Source organism: Heteronotia binoei, chromosome 12 (assembly GCF_032191835.1).
Source record: "Heteronotia binoei isolate CCM8104 ecotype False Entrance Well chromosome 12, APGP_CSIRO_Hbin_v1, whole genome shotgun sequence".
Classification (NCBI taxonomy): Eukaryota; Metazoa; Chordata; class Lepidosauria; order Squamata; family Gekkonidae; genus Heteronotia; species Heteronotia binoei.
In genome coordinates, this window is record NC_083234.1 from 23,163,638 (window position 1) to 23,177,261 (window position 13,624).

The 13,624-nt window shown below is 46.8% G+C and overlaps 1 protein-coding gene across 3 annotated transcripts in view; it reads left to right on the forward strand.

Annotated features, from left to right (window-relative positions):
* ARHGAP32 (Rho GTPase activating protein 32) overlaps nt 1-13,624 on the forward strand; it is a 236,965-nt gene that overhangs the window by 124,636 nt on the left and 98,705 nt on the right. For all 3 annotated transcript variants that reach the window (XM_060251779.1, XM_060251780.1, XM_060251781.1), the window contains exons 7-8: nt 9,653-9,745; nt 12,637-12,759. In XM_060251779.1, coding sequence (XP_060107762.1) covers nt 9,653-9,745; nt 12,637-12,759 — 216 coding nt within the window. The remainder of the gene's footprint in view (nt 1-9,652; nt 9,746-12,636; nt 12,760-13,624) is intronic.

The window sequence follows — 13,624 nt, forward strand, 5'->3', positions numbered from 1 at the left end:
TAAATTTTAAAAAACTCATTTATTGCATTATGCAAAATTTAATTGAAATTGTGCCTTGCCTTGCTTATTGTATCTGTGATCTAGCTCTTCAGTGGAAGCAAATTTTCTTTTTTCCTGAATTACGATGCCCCACCCCACCCCTTTTTGCAGTTTCCTCTGTAAAATAACTTAGCTCAAACTGTTTTGGACTTATTTGCAGGATAAAGTATCATTGGTGTTTACTTCTGTTTCTAGGATTATTTCATTTGGGCTCCTTCTCACCCAGGATTATTTAATTATAATTCCATTTGAACATGTATGAGTGTGTATGTGAATTATCTACAATTTCAATTTAACTTGGAGCATTACTGGTATTCTGTACATGCTCTACTGTAATAGCATTGACACAAAATTCCTTTCTCTAGAGGAGAGAGCTTCCTTGCAATCTGAGCAGATGTGGATTTTTCTACTGTAGGTTGAACCCTGCTTATCTCTGTTTGCTTCTCAACCAATGTACATTCAGCTGCTTCAATTAATGCGGATCGACTCTTCCTCTTTTGCCCTACTGCTTCAGATAGGCTGCTCTCCTCCCTAGTATTTTCCCTGTCTATCTGATCAGATGATGTTATAAGTTTTGGGTACTGTGAAAGCACAACATCCATGCTCCGCCCCTGCATTTGAAAAAATGCTCCAAAAATGGTGGGAGGTGTTTTTGTCACTGCTGAAAGGGCCCACCAGTCAAGTTTGTTTACAACCACTTCAGATGTAAATAGGTTTCCCCTATTTACATACAGGAATAATAGATGGCGTGTGAGCCCATCTATCCTACACATAATAGGGTGTGAGGGACTGTCAGGGTCAGCTTGGTGGGGAGACCACTATGAATTTTTCTGTCACCTTCATCCAGTACTTCAGGCACACCAAATAAAATCCTGTCAGAAAATAACTAAGCACCAGACATTTTTAAATTCAAAATCAAAAAGTATGTTTATTGATTTACAAAAGGCAAGGGAGGGTGTGAAATAATAATTAGCTATTAACAAATTAGTTGGCAGGCAGGAGTTCAACTAAACAGACAATCTCTAATCACCAGAGATGTTGGCAGGTTGAAGATCTATAAATTATAAAATGGCAGAAGATATACAAAACTAACAAGCAGGCACTAAACAGGCAGGCAGTGCTTCCTTAGCATTAGGAACACTCTATGCAGAGAAGTGTTATAAAATAAAAAGGGTCACACACTCTTTGATCTTCTTCGTGGTCTCTGTGCATTCACACATATGGGTAATCCGCAGGATTGGCCCCGACCTCGGAGAGTTCAAAGCAATCTTGATCGTAGATCTGGCGCGCCTCCCACTTGTCCTGGGAGGAGACAGCTACTGCGCATGCCTGGACAAGGGGGAGGTGCTTAGCCACTCAGTTTCTTCCTTACCGCCGACCGGATCGCACCTTCCTCGTTGATCTCCAACTTCTTCATTGCAATCTCCAACAACTACCTTCTCTTCGCTTCAATTCTTCATCTTCTACTTCTCCTGGTATCGTATAAAAAAAAAAAAAAAAAAAAAAGCCTCCTCTTACTATCTTTCTGGACTTTCCCCCTCCCTCCCCCCCCCCCTCCCGGGCGGATGGAAGGAAGGGACAAGATAATCTTTAAACGCTGTACCAGCTGCTCCTCAAAAATCCCCTCGTCCGACGGCCACTCTCTTTGCTTGTTCTGCCTTGGAGAGGCACACCGTCCAGACTCCTGCGTGCACTGCAGCCAATTTGGCAAACAGGCCCGCAAGAACCGCGCCGCGAGACTCAAGAGCCACCTCATGGAAACCTCACTCCGACCGGCCATGCCGCGTGGCGGACAACAACAACCCGCGCCATCTTCCCCACACCTCGTGGGAGAGGCGCAGTCGGCAGCTTCCGTGGCACAGACTCCCTGTAAGCCTAAGACCGGCAAGCACTCTAAGAAGTCGGACGACCCCAAAAAGCGTCACCGCTCCGATTCCGCCCACTCGGACCCGACGGGCAGCACTAGCTCAAAAAAGCATAAGACCCGCCCTCTCGACTCGGCCTCGAACCCGACCACCAAACCGAAGGCCTCGAACCCGAGCGCCACTGCCTCCGGATCGATGCCGAAGACTCCGACGTCGAAGTCGACGGCAACACCGTCAATCACTCCGTTGGAAATCATCCGCATCTCATCAAAGTCGCCGTCCATTCCGAATTCCCCACCAGACCAGCTGCTGGATACGCACTCTACCGCATCCGTTAGGACCCACACTCTCGACCCCACTAAATTCGTAGATCTCTCACAGCCGATAGACGCCCACGCGCTCACCAGAGAACCCTCGACCCCGAGAGATCCCCTGACTAGACCTCGATCTCACAGTCGCAAACGCACCAGGTCCCGCAGTCGCCGACACACCAGGTCCCGCAGTCGCCGCCGTACCAGGTCCCGCAGCCGCCGCCGCACCAGGTCCCGCAGTCGCCGCCGCACCAGGTCCCGCAGCCGCCGGCGCTCTCGCAGCCACCGCAGGGGGAGACACTACTATTACTCTCCATCGAGATCTAGGTCTCCATCCCCACGGCACCGAAGACGGCACCGACGATCACCATCCCATGATCGCCATTACCACAGCTACCAAGAGTCTCCGCGCTACCGAGATCGCACACACAGACTCCAAACTGCTTCGATCGAATCGCTTCACCATGACGACCCTACGGACCTCGGCGCCGAACCGAAGCTCCCGTCACCACTAGAATCCCTACACACGGCTCCCAAGACAACACAGCCCGACCTACCTCAAGGAACCGACGACGGATCCGAGGAGGAACTCTCCGACTCCGACCACTCTTCGGGTTCGGACCTACAATCCCCAGACTCCGACATAGCCAAGCCAGCAGACTTATCACCGTCTGAAAGCCCAAGATCCTACCTCGACCTGGTAGCAAACATGGCAAGCTCGCTAAATCTAAAGCTCAATACGGACGCCCCCAGAGTCTCGGACGTCGTTTTTGATCTAGTCCACGCGGATCTTCCATCCAGCTCTTCTCTCCCAATGCTCCCCGTTCTACTAGAAACACTCAAAGAAGCATGGGACAAACCGGCATCGGTACCGCCAACATCCAAGAGGGTTGAAGCGCTGTACAAGATACACGCACCTGATTCCAAGTTCCTGTTCACCCACCCGGCTCCGAACTCGATCATTGTACATTCGTCCTCGAAGTCGAAGCAGACTAGACACCCGGTACCACCAGAACGGGAGGGCAAAAAACTCGACACCATCGGAAGAAAGATTTACGCCCTCACTACAGCCACAACCAAAATCCTCAACTACATGGCATGCTTCTCCGCATACACCCACAACCTGACCACCTCCCTCGCCGCATTGGTACCATCCCTGCCCGAGGCATCCCAAAAGTCAGCCACCACGACCCTGCAGGAGATGGCCAGAGTAACCAAACAGCAAATCAACACTGCCCGTCACGCTGCACAGTGTTCCTCCAGAACCTTGGCCTCAGCCATAGCACTCCGCAGACACGCGTGGCTCAGGTCCTCCTCCCTCCAACCAGACATCAAATACAAAGTTGAAGATTTGCCCTTTGATGGCCTTGGCCTGTTTAGCTCCTCTACAGATGACATCCTCACATCTGTAGACGATGGCAGGAAGAGGGCAAGACGACTGGGAGTCTCCCAACCTCTGACCCAAACCAATCGACAAAGGAACTGGAGGTCCAACCAATACAAAGGGAACAGATCCCCACGACAACAGGAACCATGGAAGCGCAAACCACCGCAGTCCAAGCCTTCCTTTCAACACAGACGCCAAACAACCAAGAAACCTTCAACCACACCCAAACCGTCTCTCTGACCTCCCTGCCCCGAGCCGTCCAGTCTCCCTCCATCAGCCAAACCCATCAACACGACTACAACCATTCTACACTGCCTGGAGGACCATAACATCCGACGCCTGGGTCCTCGCCATCATTCAAAGAGGCTACCTAATAGAGTTTACGTCCACTCCAAAGCACCACCGGTTCCTCACCACACCCCCGTCCGCACCCCTGCAGACGGAAATCGCGTCTCTGCTGGACAAGGGCGCGATAGAACCAGTCCCACCCCAATACCATCGCACCGGCTTCTACTCCCGGTACTTCCTGGTGCCAAAAAAGGACGGAGGACTCCGACCCATTCTCGACCTCCGCAAACTCAACCTACACATAACCTACAAGAAATTCCGTATGGTCACGCTTCAGGCAATCCTCCCGCTCATCCCAGAACGAGCATGGATGGCGTCCATAGACCTCCAGGACGCCTACTTCCACATTACAATCAACCATCATCACAGAAGATTCCTCAGGTTTGCCATAGGGAAGCAGCACTTCCAGTTCTGCTCCCTTCCCTTCGGTCTCTCCACAGCACCAAGGGTCTTCACCAAGTGCATGGCAGTAGTAGCAGCCACATTACGCCAGCAACAGATATCAATCTTCCCGTACATAGACGACTGGCTGATCGTCGCCCATTCCAGGGAGCAACTACAACTGGACGTCTCGACCACCCTCTCCACCCTGGCCACCTTAGGCCTCCTAGTCAACCTCTCAAAATCCAAACTAGTCCCTACCCAAAGGATCCAATTCATAGGAGCAGACATCTCCACGCTCTCACAAACGGCTTTCCTACCTCAGGACAGGGCACTCGCCATAATGTCACTGGCCAACACTATCATCGCCCAGCGTTCCCAAACAGCGCTCACCTTCCAGAGAATGTTAGGCCTCATGGCAGCAACCACAGCAGTTCTGCGGTTTGCGAAGCTGCACATGCGTCCCCTCCAAATGTGGTTCGTAAGAACTTTCCGCCCTCACACACAACATCAATCCACACTGCTCACCCTTCCACTACACATTGTACCATCCCTCAAATGGTGGACCAAGGAACATCACCTCTACAAGGGCATGCCATTCAAGCAGACACCGCCCTCGGTGATTGTAACCACAGATGCCTCCAACTGGGGATGGGGAGCCCACTTGGAAGACCTCACGGTGCAGGGCCAGTGGACAGACTACGAACGCTCTCTCCACATAAACTGCCTGGAGCTCATCGCAGTGCACAAGGCTTTGCGGTCCTTCCTCCCATCGCTAAGGAACCAGCACGTCCAGGTCACCTCCGACAACATCGCCACAGTCTTTTACATCAACAGGCAGGGCGGCACCGCCTCCGTCAGACTCTGCAAGAGAGCCCTAGCCCTGTGGCACTGGAGCATAAGCCAGGGCATCTTCCTCACGGCCGTACACCTACCAGGGGCCGAGAACACCCAGGCAGACGCCCTGAGCCGCCACTCCACCAACAACCACGAGTGGTCTATCAACAGCCGATACATCAGACAGATATTCAGCATCTTCGGACAACCGAAGATAGATGTATTTGCTTCACCGTCAAATGCCCAATGCACCCGCTTCTACATGAGAGGTCCTCCATCCCACCTCTCCAGGGGGGATGCCTTCATACAAACTTGGAAAGGAACACTCCACTACCTCTTTCCGCCCATTCCACTTATCACCAGAGTTCTACAGAAGATTCAGGTAGACCACACAAACTGCATCCTCATAACTCCATGGTGGCCGCGCCAACCCTGGTTTACGACCTTGCTGCTCCTGTCCAACAATACCTTCATCCAGCTCCCTCAAACACGGGATCTCCTCTCTCAACAGGGCGGCAGGGTCCTTCACCACAACCCGGCATCGCTCAAATTAACAGCCTGGAGAATCAGTTTCTAGACTTCCCTCCGGAGGTCCGTCAGGTCCTAGTGAACTCCAGAAAACCATCTACTAGGAAATCCTATCTATTTAAGTGGAAACGCTTCTCACACTATGCCTCACAGCACAACTTCGACCCCAACCTCGCCACTATACCTCAGGTACTAACTTACACCTTAACGCTATCCAGAGCGGGTCTGTCGTATTCTTCCCTGAAGGTACACCTGGCAGCCATCTCTGCCTTCCACCCCCGCATCGATGGCACAACGGTATTCTCTCACCACGCGACCAGAGCTTTCCTCAAGGGCATCATTCGCCTACACCCACCAATCAAACAAGTTCTACCCACCTGGAGCCTGTCCCTAGTCCTGAGCCAACTCATGAAACCACCCTTCGAGCCCATGGCCTCCATCCCACTACACCTGCTGTCATGGAAGACGGCACTACTTACGGCCCTCACCACAGGCAAGAGGGCCAGTGACATCTGCGCATTCAGAGCAGACCCACCGTATACGATATTTCATAACAGTACAGTGGTCCTCCGACCTGACCCGACCTTCCTACCCAAGGTCGTCTCTACCTTTCACCTAGGAAGACAGTCCACTATACCAGCCTTCTTCCAGCACCCCGCGGACGCGGGACAAAGGGCACTCCACAACTTGGATGCACGGAGAGCCCTAGCCTTCTACATAGACAGAACCCGCCAAATCCGTAAAGACCCTAGACTCTTTGTCACCTACGCTACCCATAATAAGGGCAGCAGAATATCTACCCAGAGACTCTCCAAATGGATTGTTGCTGCCATCGAACTCTGTTACCAGCTGGCAAAGCAACCAATCCCTCAACATATACGAGCCCACTCAACCAGAGCCGTGGCTACCTCGTCTGCCTTCATGAAAGGCATCCCTATAGAGGACATATGCGCTGCAGCCGTCTGGTCCTCCACATCTACCTTCGCCTCGCACTACGCTCTCGACGTCCGTGCCCGGCGAGATGCCTCCTTCGGACAAGCAGTGCTACGATCGATCTTCGACTAACCACTGTGAGTACCACTATCATTACGTTACGCTCTAACCCTTCATGTTCTTACAGGTCCAGCACCCACCTCCGAAGAAATGGCTCGCTAATCACCCATATGTGTGAATGCACAGAGACCACGAAGAAGATGGACAGGTTTCTTACCTGTAACTGGTGATCTTCGAGTGGTCATCTGTGCAATCACACAGACCCACCCAGCCTTCCCCGCTGCTGGAAGCTAGTAAGCACAGTTATTTCCACCTATCCGGCGGCGGGAAGAAACTGAGTGGCTAAGCACCTCCCCCTTGTCCAGGCATGCGCAGTAGCTGTCTCCTCCCAGGACAAGTGGGAGGCGCGCCAGATCTACGATCAAGATTGCTTTGAACTCTCCGAGGTCGGGGCCAATCCTGCGGATTACCCATATGTGTGATTGCACAGATGACCACTCGAAGATCACCAGTTACAGGTAAGAAACCTGTCCTTTTTCACACCGAGGCCTATCTGACTTGTGCCAGAATTATCCCCTTACAGACACTCTTTCACTAGCATACAGACATACTCCAGACCTTAAATTGATACCTCGGGACTCACACCTTTGAGTGCTATCCCACAAGCTCCTCAATCCTGTATGCCTCAGTCCCACCCAGCTAGTGTCACTGTCTGTCTCCTGGGATTTTTTCTCAGCCTCAAGGATCTAGCCTCTCTCCCAATGTGGTTGTGTGTTCTTAAATTAAACCAGGAGTCTGCCCTGAAGTGCTGACAGATCTCCTCAGCAGAGTCTTAAGTTTTCCCTCTGCTTCACTCAAAGAGTTTCTTAACAGAAAGAGCCTGGCTTTGCCCTTCCTTTCAATTAACTCTCTCACAGACAGAAACTCAAATCCAGTCCTGTCTCAAGGAACTCAACCCACAGGCTGTTCTCAGCTCCTTTCCAGTTGCCTGTCACAACTGAACTTCAGTACTCAAACTGAACTGAACTGTGAGGCGATTTCCCCCCACTGCCAGCCTTCTTACAAAGTGAATACATTTTGTATCCATTGCTGCAGCTCAGCCAATCAGAGCAAGCTGTTCCCTGCTTACTCAGGCTAACTGCTTTAGTCCATTACATAGGGTTTTCTGATGTTTGCCCCCAGAAGGTTCTGCTCCTTTCAGATAGTTGAATGTGTTCAACATCATGTAGTAATTCTTCAAAATTTCCATCTTTTCCATAATGCAGTTAAAATATATGAGAAACAATGGCAGCAGAAAGGCTTCTTCAAAAACGTCTTCTTATCCATGTAGTTTCACAAGCAGTTTTGTTTTACAGAATAATTAGCTTTGCCTTTGCTGAGGTGAACAAACTGTGGCTCCAGATTGAGTGCTTGGCATCTTCAGATAAAGAACAAGCATAAGGGAAGATCTTTGCTTGAGAATTAGAGAGCTGCTGCCAAGTCAGAGCATACAGTACTGAACTAGATGAAGCAATGACCTGGCTCTGTATTAAGTCAGATTTGTAAGACAAAATGCAGCAGCACAGTTATGCCTTGAGTATTTACAGAGAGTAATTTTTACATACTGTTTCCATGATTCAGTTCTCATTGAGGAAGTATCCTGCAGCGGATTGTGTCACTGTAGCTGCAGGGAGGGAGGGTTATGTGTCTGAATGTTTCTCCATCTTGTAAACCTAATCAGTCCTTGTGTTAGGGTAGGCACATGAACAGTGTTATATAAATGTGTAAATCCAGAACATGGACTCTGGGCAAGGGATTATTTTGAGTCTGAGGTTGGGGGGTACTTAACCAGAAATTAATGTTATTGAGCAAACTAATATACAGAGTAGCAAAGGGAGGAAATGAAATGGCAGCAGTACAAGACAGCAATACAATAACAAGTTACTTGTGGCAGTATGATAAAAACATTCATATTTTCTTAGACCTAGTGTTCTGAGTTACTTTTAATCCAAATTGTGTTCCTGCCATGTAGTTTATCCAGAGAAACCAACCGAGAAGGTAGAAGTAGGTGCAGTGTTGCTCAAAAGGGACCAGAAGGTATAGTAGGATGAACAGGGGAGGACTTTCTGGATAGGAAGGAACGACTCCGTAGCCAGGTTAAGGGTGCCATAGCAAGATCAACTGGCTGAAAGGCAGACTAGCCAAGGATAGGAAAGGGAGAGACTAAGTGATGGGAACAGATAGGTTTGTGAAGGGAAGTAGATTGGGAGAAGGGAAAAGCGTCAGGTTTATGAAAGGAAGCAGAATGGGAGAAGGAAAAAGCATACTTTGCCTGCGTTGATGAGACAGTACAGTGATTTTGGTGTCAGCAGTGGTAGAGGATTGGAAAGCAGAGCTACCTACCAAAAATGTAGGGCTTGGCTTGCCTTTCTTTAGCACTTGGAATTTCCTGGGTGCAAATAGGGGAAGCATTGTTATTGGTTGAATTTGATACATGACAAGGATATGTGATGGCATTGGACCAGAGCTTCAGGATCCATCTGCCCATTAGTGAAATATGGGTTGCACTATGATTGATGAAAGTTTAGGATCCTAATTTAGGATCCTATGATACATGAAAGTTTAGGATGATGATGATGATGATGATAATAATAATAATAATAATAATAATAATAATAATAATAATAATAATTAATAATAATAATATTTTGTAAGTGTTAGGCAGGAGACATCAGGATTTAAATATCTAGCAAAATGCATTCACATTAAAAAAACCCCTCTGCCCAGATAACTTTATTGTACATATTTTAAAAAAATGCTAAGTCCTTACAGTGATTGGTGATTTATCTGGTTCTCAGAGTCAGTCAAGCACAGAAATATTTGTTATGCTTTCTACAGCAAATAATTGTCATCAGTCACCTCATCTTGAAGGATAGGTATTCTGCATCAGCAGAATTATACTGTTCTTTTCTTGTCCTTTGCAGCTTGTCACCCAGATGCTGATGGCTTACCTGTCGCGACTCTCGGCCATTGCCGGCAACAAGATAAATTGTGGCCCTGCTCTCACGTGGATGGAGGTACTGTGGAGTATTCAGCACTGTTCCTGAGTTTCATTTTCAATGTATGGCAACACAGACCACATTGGCAGCTTTCCAAGCTGTAAATGCAAAATGAGTGTCAAGTTAGAAACTGATGCTGGCAACGCTTGTTCTCTTCTCTTGTAGCAAATGACCATGCTAGATTAAAATAAATAAATAAGATACATTTATTGTCCTTCTTGAAATAGTTCATAGAGCCTAAGATACTGAACCTTGTACTTTTGTTGTTTTGGGCATTCTTCCAAGGTGAGGTGCACTCTGATGATGCAGCACCCTTCAAGAGCATTTTTGAGCACTGGAAAACACCTCACATAGGAGGTACATACTGGCACCAGCCAAGTACAGCCAGAAGATCCTCTTCAATATATATATTTTTACACTTTGGGCATTGTAGTAAGCTTCGGGCATTGTAGTACTCAGAATTCCAGAAAAGCTTAATTCCAGAAAAGCTTTCAGAATTCATTCTCCATTTTCTCTGCTTGGTTAGTGGAGTAGGATTGTTATCTTAGGTGACACAGTTTGCCATTGATTATATTTCTTCTTGTCCCTTTTTTAACTAGTGCAGCTGTATCTGATAAGAAATACCTTCTTTTACCAGTACTGCTGTTGAAATAGTTCTGTGCATGTCCTCTTTCAGCAATGCTTGAGGGGTATTTATAAAATCATAAGAGTTGGAAGGGCCATACAGGCCATCTAATCTAATGCAGGATCAGCCTAGAGCAGGGATTGCCAACCCCCGGTCCGTGGACTGGTACCTGTCCGTGGCCTGTTAGCAACTGGGCCATGAGTTGTATAATTATTTCATTATATATTGCAATGTAGTAATAAGAAGAAAAAGGAGACCAAAGTCTTTACATCCTGCCCTCCACTCCAAATTTCAGAGTCTCAGAGTGGCTCACAATCTCCTTTACCTTCCTCTCCCACAATAGACACACTGTGAGGTGGATGGGGCTGAGAGGGCTCTCCCCAGAAGCTGCCCTTTCAAGGACAACTCTGCGAGAGCTATGGCTGACCCAAGGCCTTTCCAGCAGCTGAAAGTGGAGGAGTGGGAAATCAAACCCAGTTCTCCAAGATAAGAGTCTGCACACTTAATCACCATACCAAAGTAATAGAAATAAAGTGCACAATTGTATCATCCCAAAACCATCGCGCACCCCCCACCCCCGGACCCTGGCAAAATGGTCTTCCATAAAACCTATCCCTGGTGCCAAAAAGGTTGGGGACCATTGACCTAGAGCATCCCTGACAAGTGTTTGTCCAGCTGCTGTTTAAAGACTACCAGTGAGGGGGAGTTCACCACCTCCCTAGGTAGCTGATTCCACTGTTTAACAACTCTCACTGTAAAAAAGTTTTTCCTAATATCCAGCTGGTACCTTCTTGCTGTTAATTTAAACCCATTATTTCACTAGGCTTGTATTGAATTTTTGGTAATAAAAGTTTGGGGATAAAAGGGAATTTCCATAGACAGAGCAGTAACATTCCTTCCTTGTTTGTTTATTTTGCATACCACTTGCAATCTGTTCAAAGCTGTTTCGTTCACTGCTGATGCATTCACCAGTTTACAGCTCTGGTGGCATTCAGAAAAAATCAGCTTTTCTTGAACTGATCTCAGCTAATCAGGAATAAGGTAGGCAACATAATAGCACATTGTCATAAGTCCAGATAAGACCGAGAGCAGAAGAATTTCCCTTCCTCCAAATAGTCTTTCTAACGAGTAACATAGAATCTTAGAATCATTGAGTTGGAAGGGATCTCTAGGTTCATCTACTCCAACCCTTCACAATGCAGGAAACTCACAAACACCTCCCCCTAAATTCACAGGATCTTCAATGCTGTCAAATGGCCATCTAGCCTCTGTTTAAAAACCCCCAAGGAAGGAGAGCCCACCACCTCCCGAGGAAGCCTGTTCCACTGAGGAATCGCTCTAACGGTCAGAAAGTTCTTCATAATGTTGAGCCGGAAACTCTTTTGATTTAATTTCAACCCATTGGTTCTGGTCCTACCTTCCGGGGCCACAGAAAACAATTCCACACCGTTCTCTATATGACAGCCCTTCAAGTACTCCAGCTCCTTCAACAGATCAAAATATCTCAGTGTTGTGACAGTGCTTACTGTCTGCATGGGCAAATTGCTCTGTATCACCCTGACCTTGAAGAATCACCAAACAAAAGGTTATGTTTTGAGGTGGCAGTTCTTTGCAAAATACACCCCATGCCCATGTTGGCCCAATTGTACATTTCACACATTATACAGAAATAAACCTCAGTTTGCCAGCCAAGGAGCTCTGAATGAATAAAGTTGCATAAAATTATGAAATGGCCATGAATTACAGGAGTGGAACTGCATTCTCTGTGACTGTGCTTCAACACTGATAATTAAAATGGAACTTTTAAAAAATCCCATCTCAATATGACGTGTCCCACTTGATCAGCAGTGCCATGTCTTACGCTGGGTGGCTCTGTATGCAGCTTGCCCATCCATTTAGCATTGTTATTGTATTCAGATAGTCTGGAGGACAGTTAAGTAGCAAGGCTAAAGCTAAATAATAAATTACAAATATTTTAAGGAACTACCTTTCCATGTTCCATTATTTTAAACTGTGGTCTGCTGTGATCTCAATTTACCCATTGCTTATAGAGAAGAAAAGGCAAGCTGTTATTTTATAAATTAGTGTTGTATCATTCCTTCTCATTTTCAGGTATATGGTGCCTACGCTGCACTTTTTCACTCCTCCCTCCCCTTTTTTATTTACAGCGAACCCTCCAGGCTCTGCTGTCTCTGAATTTTCATGAAGTCTCCTACACATAAACACCAATAAAACAAAAAGATTGCATGTCCTCAGTAGTCTCACAATTTATCTTTTGTTACAGATTGATAACAAGGGGAATCACCTGCTAGTCCATGAAGAATCGTCCATTAATGTTCCTGCTATAGCAGCTGCCCACGTTATTAAAAGATACATTGCTCAGGCAGCTGATGAACTATCCTTTGAGGTAAAGAATTGAAAGAAAAATACCTAGTGCCATATGTGTACATATTAAATATCAATTTTTGGTATTTTGGATGTCTGGAAATGTTAACTCAGTCATGTCATAAGGAAAAGATTGTATGAGTGACCTTTAAATATATTAGACCGCAAATCTTGCAATTAAATTAGCATTTACCAGTCTTGTTGCTAACATTGCAAACATGCAATATTGTGAGTTTCCATAGCAAAAGTAAACCTCCAAGGAGCTTTTCTAATCATGTCCTTTTGTTTTGGGATAGTAAAAAAAAATCCCAAGAGGATATGAGCAAATATTGTTTGGAGTAAGAATTCTGTTAATTGAGGGAATGATAATAAGAACATAAGAGAAGCCATGTTGGATCAGGCCAATGGCCCATCCAGTCCAACACTCTGTGTCACACAGTGGCCAAATACACACACTGTGGCTAATAGCCACTGATGGACCTCTGCTCCATTTTTGTGTATACTTGATATTTTGTGTATACTCGATATTTTTGTGTATACTTCAATAGCCCACGTAACATCAATTTCCATTTTATTTGACTCTCAGGCTGAAGTCCAAGGAAAATGTAAAACCACTTCTTAACAGGAGTTGGCAAAGGAATTGCATGTTTCTTCTCCAGCATGAGTTTTTAGCCCTTCCCCACTAGTTTGAACTATAATTAAGCATTACTTGGCACAGCTGGTAATGGGGGTTAATGATATCTCTAATTCCCCTGAGTTGGGATTTGCAAGTCAGCTTCAAACTCTGGTATCAAATCTGGATTACAGAGGAGCCCTGGCTATCACAGATCATGATTAACATGTATACTCAATCAGGATTAGCCAGGACATATGGAAAAGCGCATGCA